Source organism: Cajanus cajan, chromosome 10 (genome assembly GCF_000230855.2).
Source record: "Cajanus cajan strain Asha chromosome 10, NIPB_CcT2T_4, whole genome shotgun sequence".
Lineage (NCBI taxonomy): Eukaryota > Viridiplantae > Streptophyta > Magnoliopsida > Fabales > Fabaceae > Cajanus > Cajanus cajan.
The window spans coordinates 15,443,055-15,468,554 of record NC_138526.1 but is presented as its reverse complement, the minus strand read 5'-3'; the positions used below and the strand labels follow the sequence as shown (position 1 = coordinate 15,468,554).

Sequence of the window (25,500 nt, the reverse complement as noted above, 5' to 3'; positions counted from 1 at the left end):
TATCTTATGGATTGAGCTTTGATAAGATATAAGATCGGAGTTCATAGTTTAAGACTTGTAATTTGATTATTTTGGTTTATTTTATCTAGTTAGTAACCTTTGTTTGGATTTGGAAGAGACATTGTTTCGGCATTGTTTTGATTTCTTATTTTTCTATACTACTTTTCTTAGAACTTGTATTCATATTGGCTAAATGTGAATCATGTATCTTTATAGGTAGCTGATTTATGAAATATTTTCTATTTCAATTAATTAAAAATTTTATCTAGACCAAACATCAAAATTATTATATATTTATGAATATTAGCATGATTGAAGATGTCACATAATTAAAAATTAATACTACTCTAATGCATATTACAATTTCAAAATCGCTTAATTACGCATACAAAAATGAAATGTTATAAAACTTGTTTTTGACAATCACAAAGGAGTCCACTAAAAATTTGTCTATATAGAATTTAATGAAGCGCACACTTAAGCACTTAAAAATATGTAAATGCCGTCCTCTCTAATCAATACAAAATCTTGACTGAGTTATCTTCTGTTAGAAATATAAATTTAATAGAACACAAAAAAAAATATTTAGATTTTCCAATAAAATCAATATCAACAACACAATGAATATTATAAAATTAGAACAGAGCAATCAGTAAGAACTAATTAAACACAAAGAACAACTTAGAATATTAAATAATAAGTTTAGAATAGCCTGAGTTGAAGCACGCAGAGCGCTATCCTTAGAGAGAAAATGCCTCCATTGCACTGGTAATTTAGAGTCTTATAGTGCGCTCATCTCCCAAGATACGTTAACCCGTTAGACCGTTCGAGTGTAGCGAAAGATCCCTGAACCAAAGAACACCGCTCCAAAATTATAATTTTATAGTAGAAAAAATATTGACGGAGAGATAAAAATGAGCTTGCTGTGTATTTTTCTTATCTTTTTCACGTACCAGGGTCTGTATATATAAGCACAATATATTTTTAGATAAAGGATGTGTCCCCCCGTTTTGCAAGTTTTTTCGGTAACAAAAGGTGTACGTTGTGTGTGGATGTACACTATCTTTTAGCTAGCTTTTCGGTAACAGTAAAAGTGTACGTGGTTCACTTTACTAACTAATCAAAACTGCAGGCTTGGTCAAGGTGAAGAAGGCCATAACAGTTTTTTGGCATTTTGCAAATTACAAATATTAAATAAAACAAAGATTAAGTAAATTAAATATTTAAATTAAATTTTAAATTATAAGATAATTTTTTAACAATCCCCCACTAATTTAAAATTTAAATATGAAAAAAGAATGATATATATATATATGGGAAATGCTAATTTACTCCCACCTATTTTTTAGTGGGAGTATGTTAGCAACCTACACCAAAATTTTAGGATAAAAAAACCACTCATTTCTTTTGATTTGGTTAATTCGTACAAAGGATATTATAATAATTTAATTTAATTTTAAATAAAAATAAAATATTTTCTCTCTCTTATTAATTTCATTCTCCAATTCATTTATTTAATAGGAAACATCATGAGAGAGAAATGAGTTAAAGAAAGAATTTAATAGGAGAGATAAATAAGTTAGAGAAAGAATTTAATAAAAAAGAGAAATGAGTTGGAGAAGAAATTTAATAAGAGAGAGAAATGACTTAGAGAATGAAGTTAATAAGAGAGAGAAAATATTTTACTTTCATTTAAAATTAAATTAAATTACTATAATATCCTTTATACAAATTAACCAAATAAAAAGAAATGAGTGGTTTTTTTGTCCTTAAATTTTGGTGTAGGTTGCTAACATACTCCCACTAAAAAATAGATGGGAGTACATTAGCATTACCCTATATATATATATATATATATATAAACTTAAATATTTTAATGGAGCATGATATATTATATTTTCAGTATAAGGAACCTTCCGGGTTTGAGCCTTATACCTAGTGCATATGAACTTCCATTTGAGAGAATACAGAGACATATAATTGTCTTGAGTTATATCCCTTTAACTAAATTTTAGAACATAACACGTATAATAAAGGTGTTCATTTGAGTTCTAATCAGTGGAGCGCATTACGGCCTTGCATGTATCTTGTTTCATGAGTGTAATTTAGAGATTGTCCATATATCTCACAGTAGCGGCCCCACCACCACACTCACTAGGTGAACCCTTCTAAGGGTGGTCTGTGACACCCACCCCTACAACAATTGTCATTGGATCCATTAAGAGGTATTTTTAATTTTAACACAATAAATATAAATATTTGAATACCTCAACCTTATTACTGTCACAGTTTACTTTAGAGTACACATCGCCATAGGAATGGAACATGCAATAATTTTGCAATTTACAATGGTGTACTTAGTTAACAAACAATTTCGTTATTACCCATTGAACTCCATTTATGGGATCGCCATTTATGTGGAGACGGGTATCCATTGTTGCAACTAGTTGATGGACTTTAGTCCCATTCCTCTCGACAATTCAAGTACTTGTTGACGTGTTAACCCTTTTGTGAGTGGATTCGCAAGATTATTTTCAGACCTGATAAAATCAACAGAAATAATACCATGAGTTATCAAATTTCTAATAGATTTGTGTCTTATTCTCAAGTGCCTTTTTTTTCATTAAAGTTTTTGCTAGTAACTTTAGCAATGTCAACTTGACTATCACAATGCATTGAGATTGGAGGTATAGGTTTATTTAATAATGGCAAGTCATATAGTAAATTTTTAAGAAATTCAGCCTCACTACTAGCAGTATCTAAGACAATTATTTCAGCTTCCATAGTAGAACGAGAAATAATAGTTTATTTTGCAGATTTCCAAGCTACTACACCTCCAACTAAAGTAAAGACATAACCACTGGTAGATTTAGTTTCATCAGAGTCAGAAATCCAATTTGCATCACAAAAATCTTCAATTACAGCAGGATAACATGCATAGTGAATGCCATAATTAATAGTTCCTTTGCGATATCTAAATAACCTTTCTAAAGCAAGCCAATGTGAATGATCAGGATTATGAGTATATCTTCCTAACCTACTAGTAGCATATGCAATGTCCGGTCTTGAGAAATTAGAAAAATGCAACAATGAACCAATAATTTGAGAATATTTAAGAGGAGAGACACTTTCACCAATATTTTTATTCAATTTAATACTAGGATCAAATGGGGTAGAAACTGGTTTCACATCAAAATAATTAAACTTTTTAACTATTTTTTCAATATAATGTGATTGTGTCAAAACAATACCATCATGATTCTTAATCAACTTAATACCTAAAATAACATCAACAAGACCAATATCCTTCATTTCAAAATTACTAGACAAGAAAGACTTCACATCATTTATAACATGTAGATTACTACCAAAGATTAAAATATCATCCACATAAAGACATAAAATAACACATGAATTATCACCAAATTGTTTCACATAAACACATTTATCACTATTATTAAACTGAAATCCATATGAAGAAACAACTTGATCAAATTTATCAAGCCATTGTTTCAGAGCCTGTTTTAAACCATACAAGGATTTAACAAGCTTGCAAACTTTATTTTCCATTCCAAGTTCTATAAAACCTTCAGGTTGATTCATGTAAATTTCTTCTTCCAAGTCACCATTTAAGAAGGCAATTTTTACATCCATTTGATGAATTTCCAAATTAAAAACACATGCAAGTGCAATTAAAACTCTAATAGTAGTAACTTTAGAAATAGGAGAGTATGTATCAAAGAAATCTACACCTTCTACTTGTTTATAACCAATAACAACAAGTCTTGCCTTAAACTTATCTATGGAGCCATCTGTTCTTAATTTTTTCCAAAAAACCCATTTACAACTATACTCTTGCAACCAGGAGGAAGGTCAGTCAAAAACCAAGTTTTATTGATTTTAAGAGAATCTATTTCTTCATTAATAGCTTCTTTCCAAAAAGGTACATCAACATATCTCATAGCTTCACACACTACAAGAAAAATACAAAATAGCGACCGAAAATTATCGGTCGCTATTTTGCGACCGAATTAGCGACCGAATAGTTTAGCGACGGATTTAGCGACCGAATTTGATCAGTCGCTATTTTGCGACGGAATTAGCGACGGATTTTATCGGTAGCAATAAAATCGGTCGCTAAATCAGTCGCTGTTTAATTTTGTTTCATGGGAACGTAGTTTGCGACGGAATTAGCGACCGATTTTGAAAAAATTATCAAAAAATTGCGACCGAATTAAATTCGGTCGCTAATACTAAACTTTTGAAATTTTTAGCGACCGATTAAATTTCGGTAGCTAAACAATACAAACAAACTTAGCGACCGAATTAAAATCGGTCGCTAAATTTTTTTATTAAATTTTATGAATAGACTAAAATTACTCATTAAAGTTACACAGCCAGGTTTCGATCCTGGGTCCTGTGGGTAACCATGGGCCAACTACGAAACCGCTACGCCAGTTTGATTCATTGATATATTACTGAAAATAATTATATATATATATATATATAATACAGAAGCTTATAATTTTTATTATCTTATAATTTAATATTATATTTCTTTTAATTATAAAATATAATAAATAAAATCTAAAATCTGTATCAGTTTCTTTGATAAAAATATTTAATTAAATTTTAAAAAAATATTTAATTATATTCTTTTGATTTAATAGTGGATTTGTTTTGATTATAATATTTTAATGTGTTTTATTTGAAATATTAGTTAAAATATTTTATTATCTTTTCATTTTAATTTATTGTAAAATAATTAGAATATTTAATTTAGTATCCTTAAAAAAATAACCATTATAAGATTTAATTTATTTAATTTCATTATTTATTAAAAAGTGATAAAATATAATTTATTTTCAATTAATTTAATAAAATAAAAACTTTAAAATATATATTTAAAATCTGTAATAATTTATTAAATACAAATATTTAATTAATTTTAATATATACTAAATTTAATATCAGAATATTTATTATAATTTTAGTTATGATTTTTATAATCTTTTAATTTAATACTGGATTTGTTTTGATTATAATATTTTAATGTGTTTTATTTGAAATATTAGTTAAATTTTTTTATTATTTTTTCATTTTAATTTATTGTAAAATAATTAGAATATTTAATTTAGTATCATTAAAAAAATAATCATTATAAGATTTAATTTATTTAATTTCATTATTTATTATAATTTTTTTAAGTCACTGTATTGATAAAAAAAATATTTTTAATTAAAATATATTTTCAAATTTTAATTAATTTATTATGATTCACTTACTTTATTAAAAAGTGATAAAATATAATTTATTTTCAATTAATTTAATAAAATAAAATTATTATAATTATTATAATTATTATAATCTTTTGAATTAATATTAGATATGTTTTGATTATAAAACATAATAAATAAAATTTAAAATCTGTAGCAATTTCTTTGATACAAATATTCAATAATAGAATATTTCTTATAATTTTAGTTATGATTTTTATACTCTTTTGATTTAATACTGAATTTATTTTAATTATAATATTTTAATGTATTTAGTATTTTTGATTTCTTTTGATTTGAATTATAATTTTTATAATCTTTTGATTTATTATGATTTAATTTTTATAATCTAACAACCCAACATTTAAAAATAATATTATTTTTAAGATAAATATTATTTAATTATTTATAAACTTTATTTATTAATATAATTATTTAATTATGTTATTTTTAAGATAAATATTATTTAATTATTTATTAATAAATATTATTTAATTATTTAAAATAATTCCTTTATTTTAATCTAATTCAATAATAATATGTTTGATTCAAATTAAATTTTAAAATAAATGTTTATTTATTTATTTATTTTAAATAAATAAGCACAAATTAAAATTAAAAAAAATCTCCTAAAGAATTTTTTTTTTTATTCTTATAATTTAGTTTTGTGAAACCTTCCTCCTTCTCCTTAATATTTGTTATACGAGTGAAATTTGTTGTGAACCTTCTGACTCTTGCCCTAGCACCCCCTTCCTCCTTCTTAATTTCTTCTCTGTTCCAACACTCCCTCGCCGGCCACCACGCCTCCTTCTCCGTTAAATTGCTCCAACAGCCCCTCGCCGGCCACCACGCCTCCTTCTCTGTTAGGTATTTCATCGCTTCTCGCTGTTTCTCGCTTTCATTCTCCCTCACTTTTTATACTTTTATTTATTTAAACTCATTCTTCTCGCTGTTCTAACGATTGATTTACGAACATACCTAATTATTTGCCTTTTTGTTAAAGGAAAATTACAAATTAAACGATAGCAATTTTCTTTTCCTTTTATGTTTTTACAATATTTGCCTCATTTGAGAAATCTGAATTTCTGGCACTCCAAAAATCTTGTCGCAACGTCAGACTTAAAAAGGTTGTGACATCTTCAGCAATTTACTCTTAAGGGATGTGTAGAAATGGTGCAGATTGATCCATTTATTGATATATATATATATTTTAAAAATTTTCTTGGATGCATGTTTAGAACAGTCTTTTTACTAGAAAGAAAACTCTATATTTTAAGTAGAAAAACTCAAAAAATTTCTCCTTATATCTAAACAGCTCAGCTCCAGCGGTTGTACATTGTTTGAAGTATAGTATTATGAAGAAGTGTGATTAGTGGAAGTGTCTGTCTTTTTATTATCACAATTAGTATGCTGATTTGTTTCTTGGTTGTCCAATATCGTGTTGTTGCACTGCACTTAAAAATCGTTGTTCATAATGGCTACAAAATTTGGTATTTCTAGAATTTGGTGGGGAAAATTTCAAAAGTAAAGCTTATTTCAACTCTTTGCAAAAGTATCCATTTTTTTATGCAAAATTTGAGTTTTTGGTCCTGCGAACAATTGATAAAATTAGTATCTCCTGCTTTTTTTTTGTTGCTCTACTTTCTGTGGTGTGATATTGAGAAGTTTGCTTAAGTTTGATTTCTGATATGTATTACTTTTTTCAACATCTTGAGTAAATAAATAAAGAGTTAGGAGATTACCAACTTCTGCAATTATTCTCTACAAGTAAATCAATTTTTTTATAAGGTATGCTATTCAATTTCTGGTTCGAGAAGAGTAACTAGAAACTTTGCTCGTCTGATGTAAATCAACAACGGTGCCTTCTTTTACTGCTACTAGGTATATTTTGCTGCTGACTGTTGTAATTTAAGCTGAACTTTTGTGGATATGTGAATGGGTTCTTTAGTAATGCAGTTAGCTAGTTTTAGTGACTATTTCTTAATCCAAAATTTCTTCCGAATTATTAAAAAATTGATTTAAATAATAAAATGTAAAATTAAATAATTTCTTACATTATTCTCCCAAATCAGACTCTTGTTCAAGTTTCCTGCTTGAGAAATATAACCATCATAAAACTGTATATACCAACAACAAACTACGCTAAAAATAATTAATCTTTAATAATGTTGACTAAGATTCAATAAAATAGATAGTAAACAAGACTAGAAAATGCTAAAGGGAATCGGGCTATTTTGGATCAACATTGGGCTTCTGAAAAATTTCAAAACAAAAGTAATACTGCTAAAGGGAATCGGGCTGTAGAGAATGGAGCAACAGCTTACACTGGTGGCTCCATATCTGCAGGAGCCCACTTTGAAAAATTGGTAAGTTTATTTCAATTCTTTATTTATATTTAGTTCAATTTAATATAATTGATTGGTTGAATTGCAATATTTAAATTTATATAGGCGAAGGAGCTAAATCGTCCCCCTACTGCTTGGGAATTAGTGGAAAAGACAAAAAAACTTAAGACTGGAGAATGGGTCAGTGATAAAGCCCGCAACATTGCTGTAAGTTCCTCTCCATGTTTTGTTTTATTCTGTAATTTTTGTTGACTTTCCTTTTTGTTTGTGATCAATTTTTATTTTGTCATATGATTCGTTCCATTTATCAATTTATCTTTATTTCTTCTTCTATTTTTTTTACACCGTACACCCAGAAATGGGATGTAGCCGCGTTAACATTTTCCCTTTTCCTTTGGGTGAGTCGTGTATAAATAAAATTTAGGCCTTGTTTAACATACTTGACTGACCTGTGAAATAGGGACCCAATTCTATGAGAATACGACTATGAGTATTTTTAAGATTTTAGAATACGACTATGAGTATTTTTGAGATTTTCTGAGTCTTGATTAGATTAGATTCGGATTTTGAAAAATGGTTATTTAAAAACTTGGGTTGAATAAGTCTGGTCCAACCTGACACTCCTATTGAATTCAAAGTTTCTATTGTTTTGTTGTTTTTACTTCAATTAAAAAAACATGTTTTATTTTTTATTTGGCTAATTACATTTTTTATCCTCTTATAATATCAAATCTACAGTTTCAATCTTTCAAAATTTAATTCCATTACTTTAGTATCTGAATTTTATAAATTTGTAATTTTAATTCCTCCACTGCATATTTAAGTTTCAGTCCACCTCTAGCAAGTAAGCCAACCCACTTCACCCTATTTTTTGGATGGGTTGGTGGAGGAGTGGGTTAAAACAGAGCAAGCTACCTGTTTTGTCACTCCTACTTTAAAATAATTGTCATTAAAAAAACTCTAAAAATGCTATAATTTAATAGATTGAATAGGAGACGATTATTCAAAATGACTATTTTATTTATTGATCCTATTATATGGTTCACTGAAAGATTATGAAAAATGTATCAGCATTTCATACTAGTAGTAAGTAAACACCAAAAAGACATCGGAAAACAGGGAGATGGATCCAAAAGTTTGTTAAAGGAATAGGCCCGAAAAATATTAAATATTATATTATAATACTTAAAAAATTTTATTTAAATTATGCACGTTCTTTCATATCATATAATTCACAAACAATATAATTTATATTAATTTTTATATTGATCACCACTATATTATAATAACTACTCATTATCATAAACATGATAAATTATCCCCTCTAGATATAAGAGAAAACAACCACAGAGCCATATATCATTTGAAGTTAGCCACAGGTTATTTTGACAAATCAAATAAATAAGCTAGCTAAAAGCTGATAAGCAAGTGGATTGAATTAAATGCGTTTGGTAAAACTAGCCATTGAATTAACTAGAATTATAAAATGACAGTTAATTACTGGTGGTAACTATGTAAATTTTTTTTAAAAAAGATAAATTATCACTTTCCAAATTTTAATTTAATTCAAATAATTTATCATTATTTATTTTAATTATTAAATAATTTATTATTAATTATTTTAATCAACCCAACTCGTGAATTCATTATACATAGGTTGAGATTTTCAACTCAAAGAAATTAAAAATTAATCTAATATCAAATCAACTCATTTTTTTTAAGCAGGTTAAAGGTGAATTGAGTTGAATTAATTACATGCTATATATCTGACACCAAATTACCACCGTCCCTTCTCACACACGATTGAGGCATTATGTTAATGTATTAAAAAGGTGAGAATTGTTAGAAAACATTAGAGGACTATTCGTTAAACTTTGTGCCTTTAAATAGAGGGAGAGAGTGGTTTAATGGACAATTATGGATTGAAGTTGTAAACTACGGGACTGCTCACCATGTCTTACTTTTCTGAATCAGTTTTGGATTTGCTCTATATTTTCATGCACGTTTGTTCATTCATTTGTGTAACAGCTTTTGCAATTTATTAATAAGCTTGCCAATTAATTGTTTGCTAATTGTTCTGGCCATGGGAAGGCAAACTGATTTTGGTTTTTACTTTGTCAACGAGAATAATTGGCCTGAAATATTCATATTAGTTAATTATATTAATTAAAATGAATTGATATATATGCACTATTTAATAATGGAGTAGAAGTCTTGGGCTTATTTGACATGAAACTTTCAAAATATTTACTTTCAAACGGCATCTTAGTTGTAAAATAGGATGAAATAATTGACCCTTTGGTTTCAGCAATTCCACCATTTGTATTTCTCTTGGTTACGCATGACATTTGTCCAGAATATTGACTGGAAAATACAGTGACAAGGAGATTTTCCTTTTTCCTGTTAAGGCGATGATTTGATTGGCCACATTAATTTTCTTTAACTAATTGTTGACTTTGGGATAAAGATACATATAGGGATATGCTTCTTTTAATAGATAATCATTTAAGGAATTATATCTCTCTTTGTAAATATGGGTGGCACCCGCCCAAATATTAATATATTTTATTTTCTGTTTCAATTTTTTTTAAAGGAATTATACATATTAGAAAACTTTATAATAATTCATGTTTCTACGCATGTTATACTTATAACTAGTTCTATAGATTCATACAAAAAAAGCCCCTCTGGATACGTGTTCAAGAATCTATATTTGCTTTAAGGATATATATTGTGTGATTGGTTAATCCTGTAGAAAATATCATGACGTTGACTAGGGTGAATTATTTGCTGAATTATTTGCTGTAAAATAACAATTATTTGCTGAATTAAAATCAAAGAATATATTGTCTTGAAATTTTTGTTGAAATAATATTTTTTATTTTTTTTAGGAGAAATATAACGAGCGTCTAATTGAAGTCAAGCAACAAGCTACACAGGATGACACAGAGGGCTCTGCTTCTACTTGTATTAGTGATAATGAAGTTTATTTGCAGGTGGTTAAAAAGAATCCGAAGGGGAACTTGTATGGGCTTGCTGGATTGACCGATGATTTCATTCGCTCAACACTTCCACAATCTTCTAAGTCACAGCCATCACCAGTCACTGCAGGGGTGATTGAAGAAATGCAAAATAGGATAACTAAATTAAATGCTGAGCTTGCTGCAAAGGAAGCAAAGGAAAAAGCATTGGAAGAGCATATACGACAGCATGATGAGCAGATGCAGTATATACTATGCCATCTCAACATTGACCCTTTAAGGCCAACCCCTCCTGCACCGAGTACTAGGCCAGATGATCCTGACCATGCTGTTGATGATGCTCTTGATGACATAGCAGAAGACCCTTAATTAAGCTTCTTTATTTTACTTGTTTCAGGATATTTTATTGTATTTCACTATTACTTTGTTGAAGTTTAAACGTTTTATGTTATTATTGTGTTTTTAGCATACTATATTGACATACTTATATTTTATTTAGTTTTCACTATAATATAAATTTTCATCGATAAGATTATGTCTTTTAGTATGTTCTAGTTTATTATTATAAATTGTGTAATAAATATATTGTTAATTTCATATTCGTTAACAGGTATAAATTAATAATTAAAAAAGAATTTAAAAATACTGGTATATTTTAGCGACCGAAATAGCGACTGAAACAATTTGTAGCTAATTCCAGTTATTAGCGACCGAAATAGTGACCAATATAATTTGTAGCTATTTCAGTTTTTTAGCGACCGAAATAGCGACTGATTTTATGCGTAGCTATTTTAGTTTTTTAGCGACCGAAATAGCGACTGATTTTATCCGTAGCTATTTTAGTTTTTTAGCGACCGAAATAGCGACCAATTTTATCCGTAGCTACATCAATTTTTTAGCGACCGAAATAGCGACCGATATTATCCGTAGCTACATCAATTATTTAGCGACCGAATTAGCGACAGATTCATAAAATGGTTTTATTAAATAAATGCAAAAAATAGCGCCGGAAATTGCTACCAAAAAATTCGGTCGCAAAATTGGTCTCCAGAAGTTAGGAGACCAAAATTTTAGCGACGGATTTGTATTGTCTAGCGACTCATTTTTCGGTCGCTAAATTGCGACGGAAAAAATTTCGGTCGCTATTTGAAATAGCGACCAGGGTTTTAGCGACGGAATTTTTCGGTCGCTATTTCGGTCGCTGAATGAAATAGCGACTGAATTTACCTAAATAGCGACCGATTTTGGTGGTAGCTAAAACTTGATTTTTTTGTAGTAACTATAAGTTTTAGGATCATTTTCAAGTAAAAAAGAATAAAATTCAGGACCAAAATCTTTAGCTTTTCTAATTCTTTTACTAATTCTAGGTTCAAAATCCTTGTCAACAGTACTACTAGAAGGTAAAACAGAGCTAGAAGTATCATAAACAGGTTTAGACAATTTATTCTTCAAAGGAAAAATATTTTCAAAGAAAACAGCATCTCTAGATTCCATAATTATATTATTAGAAATTTCAGAAACTTCATAATTAATAACTAAAAATCTATAAGTAGTACTATGTAAAGAGTATCCTAGAAAAACACAATCAACCGTCTTGGGACCAATTTTTCTTTTCTTATTAATAGGAATATTCACCTTTACAAGACACCCCACACTTTGAGATATTTCAAATTTGGTTTTCTATTTTTCCAAAGTTCATAAGGGTTTATCGATATTTTTATAAAGAATTCTATTCAAAATGTGACATGCAGTAAACAAAGCTTCCCCCACAAATTATCAGGCAAACTAGAACTTATAAGCATAGCGTTTATCATGTCTAATAAAGTACGATTTTTTCTTTTAGCAATTCCATTAGATTGAGGACCATAGGGAGGAGTGACTTCATGAATTATGCCATGTGTTTCAAAAAAATTCACCCATTTCATTAGAAGAATATTCCCCTCCTCTATCAGAATGAAGAATTTTAATACTCCTTTCTAATTGATTTTCAACTTCTGCTTTATAAACCTTGAATTTTTCAAATAACTCACTTTTATGAATAATCAAGTATACATAGCAATATTTTGAAAAGTCATTAATGAAGGTAATAAAGTATTTCTTTCCACCACGAGTAATAACACCATTACTATCACATATATCACTATGAATGAGTTCAAGCACACAAATTTCCTTTTAGATAGAATTTTGAAAAGATTTTCTAGGTTGTTTGGCTTGAACACAAACTTCACATTTTTGTTTCAATTCATTAAAAGATTTAGGAATAAGATCAAGTGTCATCATTCTTTTAATAGAATTCAAGTTAACATGTCCAATAAGTCTACCATGCCAAATGTCACAACATTCAACATTTGAAATAGAAGATGAAGAAATGCTAGAATTTTTATTAATAAAGGAAGACATGATACTAAGTTTAAATAAACCATCACAAATATATCTTTTCCCAACAAAAGAACCATGTTGAGACATTACAACTCTATTGGATTCAAAAACAACTTTAAAACCTTGTTGAACTAACAAAGCAGCACTAATCAAATTTTTTCTAATTTCAGAAACAGGAAAAACTTCATCTAAAACAGGACAATTTCCTAAAGATAATTCTAATTCTACTCGGCCTAGACCAATGACGCGTGCTAGGCTCCCATTCCCCATGCTTACAGTACGTGTGCCACATTCTTGATATGAAGAAAATAATTTTTTATCAGCACACACATGAACATTAGCTCCAGAGTCAATCCACCAATCATTTGAGTTATAAATAAAATTTAACTCTGGGCTAGTGACATGATACCTGTTAGATGGGGAATCCGAGCTAGCATTAGCGGTAATAACATTAGTTTGAGGCTGAGATGATGATTTGGGATCAAATGTAATGCCTTTTGGTTGACGACGACGATGAAAATAATCTTTAGCAAAATGATTGTTTCTTCCACAAACAAAGCAGAAGGACTCATTTCCTTGAATTTTACTCTTTGGTTTGCAGTTGTTATTAAAAGCTTTGTTTTTATTTTTAGAGAAATGAGAGCTTTGACCAAATTTATTATTATTGGAAAAACCATATTTTTTGAAAATTTTTTTGTTTAGGCTTATTAGCTTTTCCACTAAATGAGCCTTAGCCTGAAAAGGAGTTTTATTAGAATCCTTTTGTGAAATACGATGTTTATCTTCAATTCGCAAGGTAACCAATAAATCAGATAAATTGAAATGATCGGGTTTATGCTTAAGGCTTCTTGCAAATTCAAACCAAGAAAGAGGCAATTTAGAAATTAACGAACTAACAAACATTATGTCAGGCAAAGTAATTTCTTTCATTTTCATATCATAAATAATATTTTCAAATTCATGAACTTGGTCAGAGAAAGGTTTTCCATCTTCCATTTGAAAATAAATCATTCTTTTACAAGAGTATTTTCTTAAACCATTTTCAGCACCATACTTTAGTTCAAGAGCGTCTCATAACTCCAAAGCAGTTTTTGTATGACAAAATATTTTATAAATATTATCAGATAGAGCACTCAAAATATGACCATGACACAAAATATCTTTATCACTAGAAGAACCAGCCTCAAACAAGGCACAATCAGGACAATTTTCAGATTTTCCATTTAAAATAATAGAAAATAAACTCAACTCTATAAGCCAAAATTTCATCTGTTGTTGCCAACATAAAAAATTTTCACCATTAAATTTTCTGGCTTACTACTCAAAGAATTTAAAATGGTCATTGTAGACATGTTGATATTGAACAAGAAAAGAAAAGGCTTTTTCTCTCTAAGATTGTTAGAAATATAAATTTAAAGAACACAAAAAAAAAATATATTTAGATTTTCCAATAAAACCAATATCAATAACACAATGAATATTATAAAATTAGAACAGAACAATCAGTAACAACTAATTAAACACAAAGAGCAACTTAGAATATTAAATAATAAGTTTAGAGTAGCCTGAGTTGAAGCACGCAGAACGCTATCTTTAGAGAGAAAACGCCCCCACTGCACTGGTAATTTAGAGTCTTATAGTGCGCTCCTCTTCCAAGATACGTTAACCCGTTAGACCGTTCGAGTGCAGCGAAAGATCCCCGAACCAAAGAACATCGCTCCAAAATTATAATTTTATAGTAGAAAAAATATTGAGGAAGAGATAAAAATGAGCTATGTATTTTTCTTATCTTTTTCACATATTAGGGTCTGTATATATAAGCACAATATATTTTTAGACAAAGAATGTGCCCTCCCATGCAAGTTTTTTCGGTAACAAAAGGTGTACGTTGTGTGTGGATGTGCACTATATTTTGGCTAGCTTTTCGGTAACACTAAAAGTGTACGTGGTGCACTTTACTAACTAACTGCAGGTTTGGTCAAAATGAAGAAGGCCATAACAATTTTTTGATTTTTTGCAAATTACAAATATTAAATAAAACAAAGATTAATTAAATTAAATATTTAAATTAAATTTTAAATTATAAGATAATTTTTTAACATCTTCGAGTATACATCTTGGTAGTTTTAATGTCAGTAACTGCATACACATTGAACTTCAAACACTTTTACAATTGGAAATTGACATATTATGGATCCCCGAGACCTCTTTGATACATCTTTCTTTCTCAATAAATATATATTCCTAAATATATTATTTTAATTATGATAATGAAGCAAATGAAAAAAAAAAGTAATACTAATTGAAAATTGAGAAGTCATTTTAGAACTTTTTATATGTTAAAACAGCAAATACTATAAAATGGTGTGTGTAAAAATGTCATGACATAATTTTAAAACAATAATTAACGTTCAACTTTGAAAACAACAAACAAATAAGAACAGACAATGTGAATAGAGTAATAAAATAGTAAAATATTAATTTTCTCACCTTGTCCAAAGGATAAAATATTTACATCCATAGACCTGCTGCTGTGTGGGAAAAGTTAATGGTCTTAATTAATAATTGTATACTAACTATTAACCGGTAACCATGGTTAGCAGCTTGCATTATAAGTTATAAAGAAACATACACTTGTTTGTTCCACACTGCTTTTATTGTTGACTTGCTGTGCATCGTTGCTATGGCTCTTGTGGGAGAAGCTTTGCTTTCAGCTGCTGTGGAGGTGCTCTTGGACAGGATCGTTTCCCATGACTTGTTTCGTAGTAAGAAGCCTGACACTTCACTCCTCGAAAAGCTTAGAATAACACTGCTGAGTGTTGAAGCTTTACTCAATGATGCTGAAGAGAAACAATTCACCAACCCTCCAGTCAAGAAATGGCTCCATGCTCTCAAACAAGCTTTCTTTGATGCTGAAGATTTGCTTGATCAAATCAACACTGAGGCTTTGCGATGCAAACTGGAAGCCAACTCTCCGACTCAATCCACTACTCATCAGGTCCTCAACTTCCTTTCTTCTCCTTTCAACAAGTTTCAAAAAGTTATCAATTCTAAAATTCAAGACTTGTTTCAAAGATTAGAGCACTTAGCACTGCAAAAAGACATCCTTCAGCTGAAAGAAGGTGTTTCAAGCAGTGTTTGGCATGGAACTCCTACAAGTTCTGTGGTAGATGAATCTACTATTTTTGGCCGAGATGGTGACAGAAAGAAACTTAAGAAATATTTGATGTCTGAGGATGCTGGTGGTTCTAAAATAGGAGTGGTTTCCATAGTGGGCATGGGAGGGCTTGGCAAAACTACACTTGCTAAACTCCTTTACAATGATCTAGATGTACAAGAGAAATTTGATCTGAAAGCATGGGCTTATATTTCAAAGGATTTTGATGTTTGCAGGGTTACTAAAACCATTCTTGAATCTGTCACTTACAAATCCATCGATACAGATAATTTGAATATTTTCCAAGAGAAACTGAAAGAGAGCTTGAGTCATAAAAGATTTTTGATTGTATTGGATGACATATGGGATGGAAGCTATGTTGACTGGAACAATCTAATGGACATTTTTAGGGCTGGAGAAATGGGGAGTAAAATTATCATCACAACACGAGATAAGAGTGTTGCAAAAGCCATGCAAACATATTTGCCTATCTACCGTCTCACACCTCTTCCTAGTGATGATTGTTGGTCTTTACTTTCTAAGCATGCATTTGGAGCAAATAATTGCAGCAAACAATCCAACCTAGAATTAATTGGTAAAGAAATTTCAAAACAATGTGATGGCTTACCATTAGCTGCAGTGGCACTCGGGGGTCTTCTTCGCACCAATTTATCAGAAAATTATTGGAAAAAGGTATTAAAAAGTAACGTTTGGGATTTGCCAAATGTTAAGGTGCTACCAGCTCTACTATTGAGCTATCATTATCTTCCTGCTCCTTTAAAACGATGCTTCACTTACCTATCTATATTTCCAAAGAACTATAGGTTAGAAAAAGATATGGTAGTTCGGCTATGGATTGCCGAAGGCTTGGTTTGTCAGTCCAAAAGTGACAAAACTATAGAAGAAATAGGTGATGAATACTTCGATGAACTAGTATCAAGGTCACTAATACATCGAGGGTCACGTTCGGGACAAGCAATCTTTGAAATGCATGACCTCATCAATGATTTAGCCACAATGATTTCATCTTCATATTGTCTCAGGTCTGAGGAACCAATTTCACATGCAAGCTTTGAAAGTGTTCGTCACTTTTCATACAATAAGGGTTTCAATAAATTTGATTTCCCTTATGGATCAAAAGGTCTGCGTACGTTCATAGCATTATCTAATCTTTATGATCTTCATCTATCAAACAAGGTAGTACATGACTTTTTACCAGTAATGAAACAGTTAAGGGTGTTGTCCTGGTCAAGGCATGCCCATATCACTGAATTGCCTGATTCTCTTGGAAATCTAATTTACTTGCGATACTTAGATCTATCTCGCACTAAAATTCAGAAATTGCCAGACGCAACATACAAGCTCTATAATATGCAAACCTTGTTGTTGTCCAATTGTAGGTTACTCACTAAATTGCCCGAGGACATTGGAAATTTAATTTACCTGCGATACTTAGATCTTTCTTACACTAAAATTCAGAGATTGCCAGATGCAACATGCAAACTCTACAATATGCAGACCTTGTTGTTATCCTATTGTCAGTTACTCACTGAATTGCCTGAGGACATTGGAAATTTGGTAAATCTACAACACCTAAACATCAGAGGGACTAATTTGAAGAAGATGCCTATACAAATAGCCACACTACAAAATCTTCATACCCTATCTGACTTTGTCATCAGCAAAACGCCAGATGGATTGACGGTTAGAGAGCTGAAAAACTTCTCCCGTCTACGAGGACAACTTTCCATTTTAAAGTTACAAAATGTTACTGACCCCTCTGAAGCTGCCCAAGCCAATTTGAAGAAGAAAGATCAAATAGATTCTTTAGCATTAGAATGGGATTGCGGTATGACTGAAAACACGCAAATTGAGAGGCTTGTACTTGAACAGCTACAGCCACCAATAAATTTGAAGGAACTGAGCATCAGATTCTATGGTGGAAGCAGCTTCCCTAATTGGTTGGGTGATTCTTCATTTGGTAACATGGTGTCATTGTGCATCATGCATTGTTATTATTGTTGGTCATTGCCTCCCCTTGGACGATTGGTTAGTCTCAAAAGACTCTACATTTGTGGGATGAAATCAGTGAAGACTGTTGGTACTGAATTCTATGGAAGTAATTCAACTTCATTTCAACCATTTCCCTCCTTGGAGACCCTAAGCTTTCGAAGAATGCCAGAGTGGGAGGAATGGAACTTGATTGGAGGTACTACTATAGAGTTTCCAAGGCTATCAAAACTATTTCTCAATGATTGTCCCAAACTTAAAGGAACCTTACCCAACAATCTTCCTTCAATTAGTTTTGAATTATCCGATTGTCCTCTATTGGTTCCAATGGTCTGTCCCCAACTCCGAGAAAACTTATCAACCAATTCCCTTTCCTCAATTTTTCTCGAGTCCACCAACTGCATGGTAGACTTAACTATCTCAAACATTACCTCCCCAGCATCCTTAAGAGATGGTCTGCCCACAACATTGCAATCTCTCACTTTACATGATTGTGAGAAATTGGAATTCTTACCTCATGATTCCTTGCACAATTACACTTCACTTAAGAATTTGGAAATGCATAGAAGCTGTTATTCACTGACTTCCTTCACCTTAGGTTGTCTCCCTGTGCTCGAAAATCTTGAGATTTCTGGTTGTAAGAATTTGAAATCCATTTCTTTTGCAGAAAATGCTTCCCAGAGTCTTTCACTTCTTCGACATTTGGTCATAGAGGATTGTCCTGAACTCGACTCACTTCCCGAGGGCGGATTGCCCACTCCTAACCTCATTGATTTGATGGTGTCCAACTGTGGTAAGCTTAAATCACTCCAGCTACAAATTAACACTCTTAATTCCCTTCAACGTTTGATAATCAATGGTCTCCCAAATCTCGAGTCTTTCGCAAAAGACGGTTTGCCTATCAAGCTACGGCAATTAGAAGTCGGTAGACTTGGGGGGAGTTTCTTGACAACAATTATCCGCGACTGGGGTTTGCAGAGGCTAACTTGTCTTTCAAAGTTGTATATTGAAGGTGAAGTTTTGAATGTGCTCATGAAGATGAAAATGTCATTGCTGCCCACTTCTCTTGTGCGGTTAGAGATATATAATCTTTGTGATATAAAAAGCTTGGATGGGAAGTGGCTTCAGCATCTCACCTCTCTTAAAGAGCTTCATATTGAAAATGCTCAACAACTTGAATCCTTACCTGAAGAGGGATTGCCTTCTTCTCTTTCAAAGTTCACCATCTGGACATGTCCATTACTAGAAGCAAGTTGTGTCAAAGGAGGGAAAGAGTGGCCTAAGATTTCTCACATTCCATACATAACTATCAACGGTGAAACGAACACATAATTAATGCTCAGGTGAGTAACTTAATAGCTACTTGCTTGGTTTTTTCCATCATGTATTGTATTTTTCAGTTTTCTTACAATGTTAGCTCCATTATGGATTTATGTAGGAAAGCCTTTTATTTCTAGCCATCATTGGTAGTCTACAATATTGATGCAGACTCTGAAGCAAACTTTTAAAGCTTAATACAAAGTTGAATCTCGAGATTCTTTCTGCTGAGTTAAAGATTCTGTCATCATCCACATCTCACTTTAGGATCTGGGCGGGTCATTGTAAAATGGTGACAAATATTGTCTCTACTTTCCTTTATTCTGTAAACATCTGTTGCAGTTTCCATTTGCAATGTTGTACCAAAACCTCTGTCATTGTCCTATAATTTGTTTGTGAGAGTGTGAGACCTTATATTTTTACAGTCATTTGTACTTCTTAAAACTGGAAATTTTCATTATTGCTTTCACTCAAATATTCCTCCAATCCTCTTTAGTCTTTATATCAAATCTAGTATTTTAAGTGAGTGCTTTTGTGGCTGTTGGTATCCTGGGTTTGCGTTCTAAATCTTTGTATCTTTCTGTCTTTTGTTGCTTTATGATTGTACAAACTACGTGCGAGCATATAAGTGAATTATTTAAATTTTGTTTATGTTAAAAGTATCTTAAATAATAATTTTATTAGGTTTAATTATCCTCATGATTTTTATAGTTTCATGTTCATAAATATAAATTTATGAAATTATAAAAATTAAAATAAATAAATATATATATATATATATAAATTAAAATGATTCGTTTTTAATTAGAGATTAAAAGACAAAGTTCATAAAATTAAAAGGACAAAATTGATAAACCATTTTATATATTTAATGTGTTTATTCATATGTAACTTACTTTGTTTATAATTAGAGAATTTCTACGGTACCCTCTGTAAAAGAAGGGTACCGGTACTGTCGATGACGTGTCGATGATGTGTGATCCAAATCACTTATAATTTTATAATTATTTACAATTCAATATCCACGTCAATTATAATGAAATTCACGTTTTTTAATATTTTTTCGGAGTGTTTGCTTCGTGTTTCTTCCTCTCTTTTTTTCGAAATGTTTGCTTCGTGTTTCTTCCTCTCAGCGGTAATGGTCCCCAATAGGGTTATCACAGGGCTTGGGAGGGGAACCAGTGAGGAGCAAGATGCGAGGTTTACCTCTCACGAAATTAGGGTATTCGGGGTTTTGGAGGAGCCAAGCCTTGCGTTCTTCGTCCCAATTGCGGATCTTGGGGCCCAGGCTGTAGGTCACGTTAGGGTTCAAGGGGGCTTGCTCGTCGGGGTCGTTGGGGTCGGCGTCGGAGCGGATCTCGGCCAGGATGCGGTTGGTCTCCTCCACGAGATTCTGGTTGACGGCGTCGGCGTCGGAGGAGCCGAGGTTGACGCCGATGGTGCCGCGGAGGACGAGGATGTCGTCAGAGACAAAGGTAACCTTGGAGGAGTCATGGTCGACGGTGGAGAGGAGGGAATAGTGGAGGGCGGAGGAGGAGGGGAGGGAGGAGTGGTAAATGGCTGTGGCGAGGGAGTTCAAGAAGTAGGGAGAGGGGTTGAGGCGGAGGGGAGGGGAGGGGAGGGGAGTGGGAGACGAAGGGGCAAGGGAGAGGTGGGAGACGGAGGGAGGGGAGAGGAGATCGTATAATTATAAAAATATTAATAAAAACTTAAAAATAAATAATGTAAAAATTTAAATATAAAATAATTTTTATTTAAAAGGTTGACATGGCATTTGACATGGTATTTAGATGATGTGTACATATACACATTAGCTACAGTACCAAAACCCCTCATTTATCAGGGGTACAGTAGCAACTCCCTCAAATATGTTTTCAATCTCTCAAATTTAGGATGAATTTATTTTTGATCCCTCAAATTTAATATAATATTTTTAATTTTTATAATTTTTAAAATTTTCATTTTAGTCTTCATGTTATCAATAAAATATTAAAAACTAATATATTAAAAAATTATATAGTATTAGTTGGGTTTAATGTGATGCTTAGACTAACAGGGATTGTAACATCCCGAATTTTTTTACTAATACTATGAATAATTATTAGTTATTTTTGTATTTATGAAGATTATTACCTTATAATTATTTTGATGAATTAAATGGGTTTGATTGAATTTTTAAAGGTTTTTAATAATAATCATTTATGAAAATTATTTTGAATAATATTATTAATTATGATATTTTGTTATAATTATTATTTGAAGATAATCATGTTTTAAATTGTATTGATATTTTATTTTAATTTGATATATACACTACAAGAAAAATGATAAATTGCGACAGACAAATTGCGACGGTTATCTAGAAACCGTCGTCGCTTTGATATTGCGACCCTTCATACGACGGTTTTTCAAAACCGTCGCAAAATTGTTCAACATTGCGACGGTTTATCATAAACTGTCGCAAAATTTGTTTAACATTGCGACGGTTTATGATAAACCGTCGCAAGTTTAACATTGCGACAGTTAATCATAACCGTCGCAAATTTAACATTGCGACAGTTAGTCATAAACCGTCGCAAAATTTTCAGCATTTTTTTTATTAGAATTTAAAAGTTTTTTTTTAAGTATTATGTATATTATCTTAACGAACTTATATTTTATTAACAATTTTATATATACTTTCTTTAAAAATATAAAAATAAATATGTTAAAATTTATAAAAATCCAGTTTAATTTATTTATGATATAAATATGTTTTTAATATCTAATATATATTTTTAGATGATAATTTATTTTAAAATATATCTTATAATAACAATTCTAAATGGAACATAAATCTTCTGATTTTTCTTAGTTTGATTTTTTTAATCAATATATATAATTTTACTATTTTGATTTTTTCAATCAACGTATACAATAAAGAAAAAACACAAAAGATAAACATGCATAGTAAAAATTTTATTTTATCAAAAAACTTTTTATTTTAATATATTACATTATATATGTGAATATTAAGACATATATATATATACATATATATATATTATAATTAAACTTTTTTAAAAAATTAATTCATTATTAAGAAAAAAAAATTTATTACATGAGAATTAATTTCTTTCAAAAATTTGATAGATATAAAATAAATAAACATTTTTTCTGAATCTATATTTTTATTTTATTAGAATATAATTTTTATTTTTTAAAATATATTATTTTTTTAGATAAAAAATTATGTATATGTCAAATAGTAGTGGGGCAAGTGCCCACTATTCCAAATGTACATTTGTCCCTATATATATATATATATATATATATATATATATAATATAGGGGGTTATAATTATACCAATGTAACTTTTATTAAGTATTATGTTATTCAATAACTTTATATTAAATGTGTATTTTGTAAATCCAACCGTTAAATTGAAAGTTCATATCACTTTATAAGTGTATATCAAATTTTGTTAAAATTGAACAACAACTGGAAGGTAATCAAATTGTTTATATTTTAGTGTATTTTAAAATGAATATATGACATCAATTTTGTTTTATAAAAATGAAGTATCAAACCATCTTGGATTAATATAAAGTTTTGTATATATAATCTTTGAGAGATATGAACTTTCAATCTAACAGTTGGATTTACCAAATTCACATTTAATATAAAGTTATTGAGCGGTGTAATACTTAGTAAAAGTCACATTTAATATATATATATATATATATATATATATATATATATGAGGGGGTTTATAATTACATCAGTGTAAATTTTACTAAGTGTTACACAACTCAATAACTTTATATTAAATGTGAATTTTGTAAATTTAACCGTTAAATTGAAAATCTTTTACTGTTAAATCATATATACAAAATGTTAAATTAATCGAAGATGATTTCTTATAAAAAAAAAATTAAATCTGTTAGAAAATTTATATTTTTGATGAGAAAATTTTTGTAGGAAAAACTATATTATTGATGAAATATTTTAGAAAAATTTATATTTGTCGAAAATGTAAGAACTGGTTTTAAATTTGATATGAAAATATTATGATATAATTAGATAAGATTTTAAGTTAGTATTTTATTAATGGTTGATAATTAAAAAATAAAACAAGGATAAATATATTTTTTGAATTTTATATGTTTGATTTAAGATAACTTACAAAATAACTCTTGGTAAAGTTATTCCGCTCAATAACTCATCGTGTGTGTTGAATTTCATTGATCCAATTAATTGTTAATTTAAAAATTATTAAATTTTACTAATAATTAATATAAAAAAATTAATTAGTTTTGGAATAAATTATTTTCTAATTAACAATATAATTAAAACATTAATTATTTTAAATTATTTAACTAAAATCTTATTGACAATTTACTATATGATCTTAATATTTTTGTATAACTAATACTTGGTTTTAAATTTGATATGAGAATATTATATATAATTAGATAAGATTTTAAGTTAGTATTTTATTAATAGTTGATAATTAGAAAATAAAACAAGGATAAATACATTTTTTTTTGAATTTTATATGTTTGATTTAAGGTAAATAAATATATTAAATTAATTAATAATTTATTTAAAATATTAAAATAATTTATAAGTATGTAATAAATAAATATTTATAATTTTATAAATTATATTATCATTATAAATTAAAAAATTTAAATAATTTAAATTATAATTTTAAATCGAAATAAGTAGATGTTAATTATAAAAGTAAGTACATATAAATAAAGAATAACTAAATATATTATTATTATTATTATTATTATTATTATTTGTAATATAAATTTTTTATATATTATTATTATAATACAGATATGAGATTGTATATTTGAGGATGACTTAAATGAATTAATCTGTACAAGTTATACTGACAACATACATATACATTTCGGTAGCTTACTCATCAGAACTTCACAGTTAAGCGTGCTTGACCTGGAGTAGTACAAGGATGGGTGACCTTCTGGGAAGTTTCCCAGAAATTGCACAAGTAAGGATAAAACATGCTAAACAGTGAAATATCGTGAAATAAAATCCTTGAAAGGTCAAATATGAGGATTGTTACATTAATAAATTTATTAAAATAAAAAAAAATTATAATTTTTGACTGGTAAAAAAAGGATTGTAATATTAATTTAGAGGCAGTTGGTGCGACAGTTGATGAAAGGGTCGCAATGTTAATATAGAGGCATTTGGTGCGACAGTTGATGAAACGGTCGCAATTCCAATTTTGCGATGGTTTGTGCAACGGTTCTGATAACCGTCGCAAAATTGCCTGGTGACGGACGAGTCTGCGACGGTTCCCAAACCGTCGCAATGTTGTCTTTGCGGCAGTTATAACCGTCGCAATGTAGGTCATATAACCGTCGCAAAATCGTCATTTTCTTGTAGTGATATATATATATATATATATATATATATATATATATATATATGTTATTTATTTATTCATTAATTAACAATCCTGGATTTTCATAGCTTTGGAACGGGCCGTTCCACTTTGGGATCGGGCCGTTCCACATCAGGCATGCGTGGGTAAAATTTTAACCCAGAACGGGCCATTCCACTTTGGGAACGGGCCGTTTCCGGATGTGTTTTTAAAGGACAAAGTCTTGACTCAGAACGGACCGTTCTTGATTTGGAACGGGCCGTTCTGGGAGAGATTTTTGTACATGTTCTATGTGCTCAGAACGGGTCGTTCCACCTAGAAACGGGCCGTTCCGAAAAGCCCAGAACGGACCGTTCTGGTTTTGGAACGGGCCGTTGTTGGAGAGGCTTTTGTACGTATTCTACGGGCTCAGAACTGGCCGTTCCGGATTCGGAACAGGCAGTTCTGGTCGCGGCCTGATGCCTATAAATAAAACGTTTTGCACTCTCTAAAACTCATTTTTCATTTTCTAATTTTTTTCCTCCTTTCTCTCTGAAGACGAAGGAGAACCTAGAGGGGGCGACCAACAAGATTCGGCTCCTGCTTATCGAGATAATGGGGGAGTGAGAAATCTTGCTCTGGGTGTGGGATTGT

At 30.1% G+C, this 25,500-nt stretch overlaps 2 protein-coding genes across 3 annotated transcripts; both read left to right on the top strand.

The window, feature by feature from the left end:
* Window positions 1–6,750: 6,750 nt before the first annotated feature.
* Window positions 6,751–10,971, top strand: LOC145952331 (uncharacterized). Its single transcript, XM_083064677.1, has 4 exons — window positions 6,751–6,766; window positions 7,566–7,642; window positions 7,727–7,828; window positions 10,513–10,971. Exons 1-4 carry the CDS (start codon window positions 6,751–6,753, stop codon window positions 10,969–10,971), a joined length of 654 nt encoding a protein of 217 aa, XP_082920803.1.
* A 4,330-nt stretch (window positions 10,972–15,301) lies between these two features.
* Window positions 15,302–20,116, top strand: LOC109818743 (putative disease resistance RPP13-like protein 1). Of its 2 annotated transcripts, none has more exons than XM_029268913.2 (2): window positions 15,302–19,491; window positions 19,637–20,116. In XM_029268913.2, exon 1 carries the CDS (start codon window positions 15,665–15,667, stop codon window positions 19,478–19,480), a length of 3,816 nt encoding a protein of 1,271 aa, XP_029124746.2. In that variant the 5' UTR covers window positions 15,302–15,664; the 3' UTR covers window positions 19,481–19,491; window positions 19,637–20,116. The 2 variants fall into 2 exon arrangements, with proteins under 2 accessions (XP_029124746.2, XP_029124745.2); XM_029268912.2 differs by having other exon boundaries at window positions 15,304–19,491; window positions 19,587–20,116.
* The last annotated feature ends 5,384 nt before the right edge of the window (window positions 20,117–25,500 follow it).

Bases quoted from the DNA above. Each gene is read 5' to 3' on its own strand.
- LOC145952331 (XM_083064677.1), top strand. The intron at 7,643-7,726 runs GTAAGTTTATTT...AAATTTATATAG, and splicing joins GAGCCCACTTTGAAAAATTG to GCGAAGGAGCTAAATCGTCC. The intron at 7,829-10,512 runs GTAAGTTCCTCT...TATTTTTTTTAG, and splicing joins ATAAAGCCCGCAACATTGCT to GAGAAATATAACGAGCGTCT.
- LOC109818743 (XM_029268913.2), top strand. From the start codon at position 15,665: ATGGCTCTTGTGGGAGAAGCTTTGCTTTCAGCTGCTGTGGAGGTGCTC.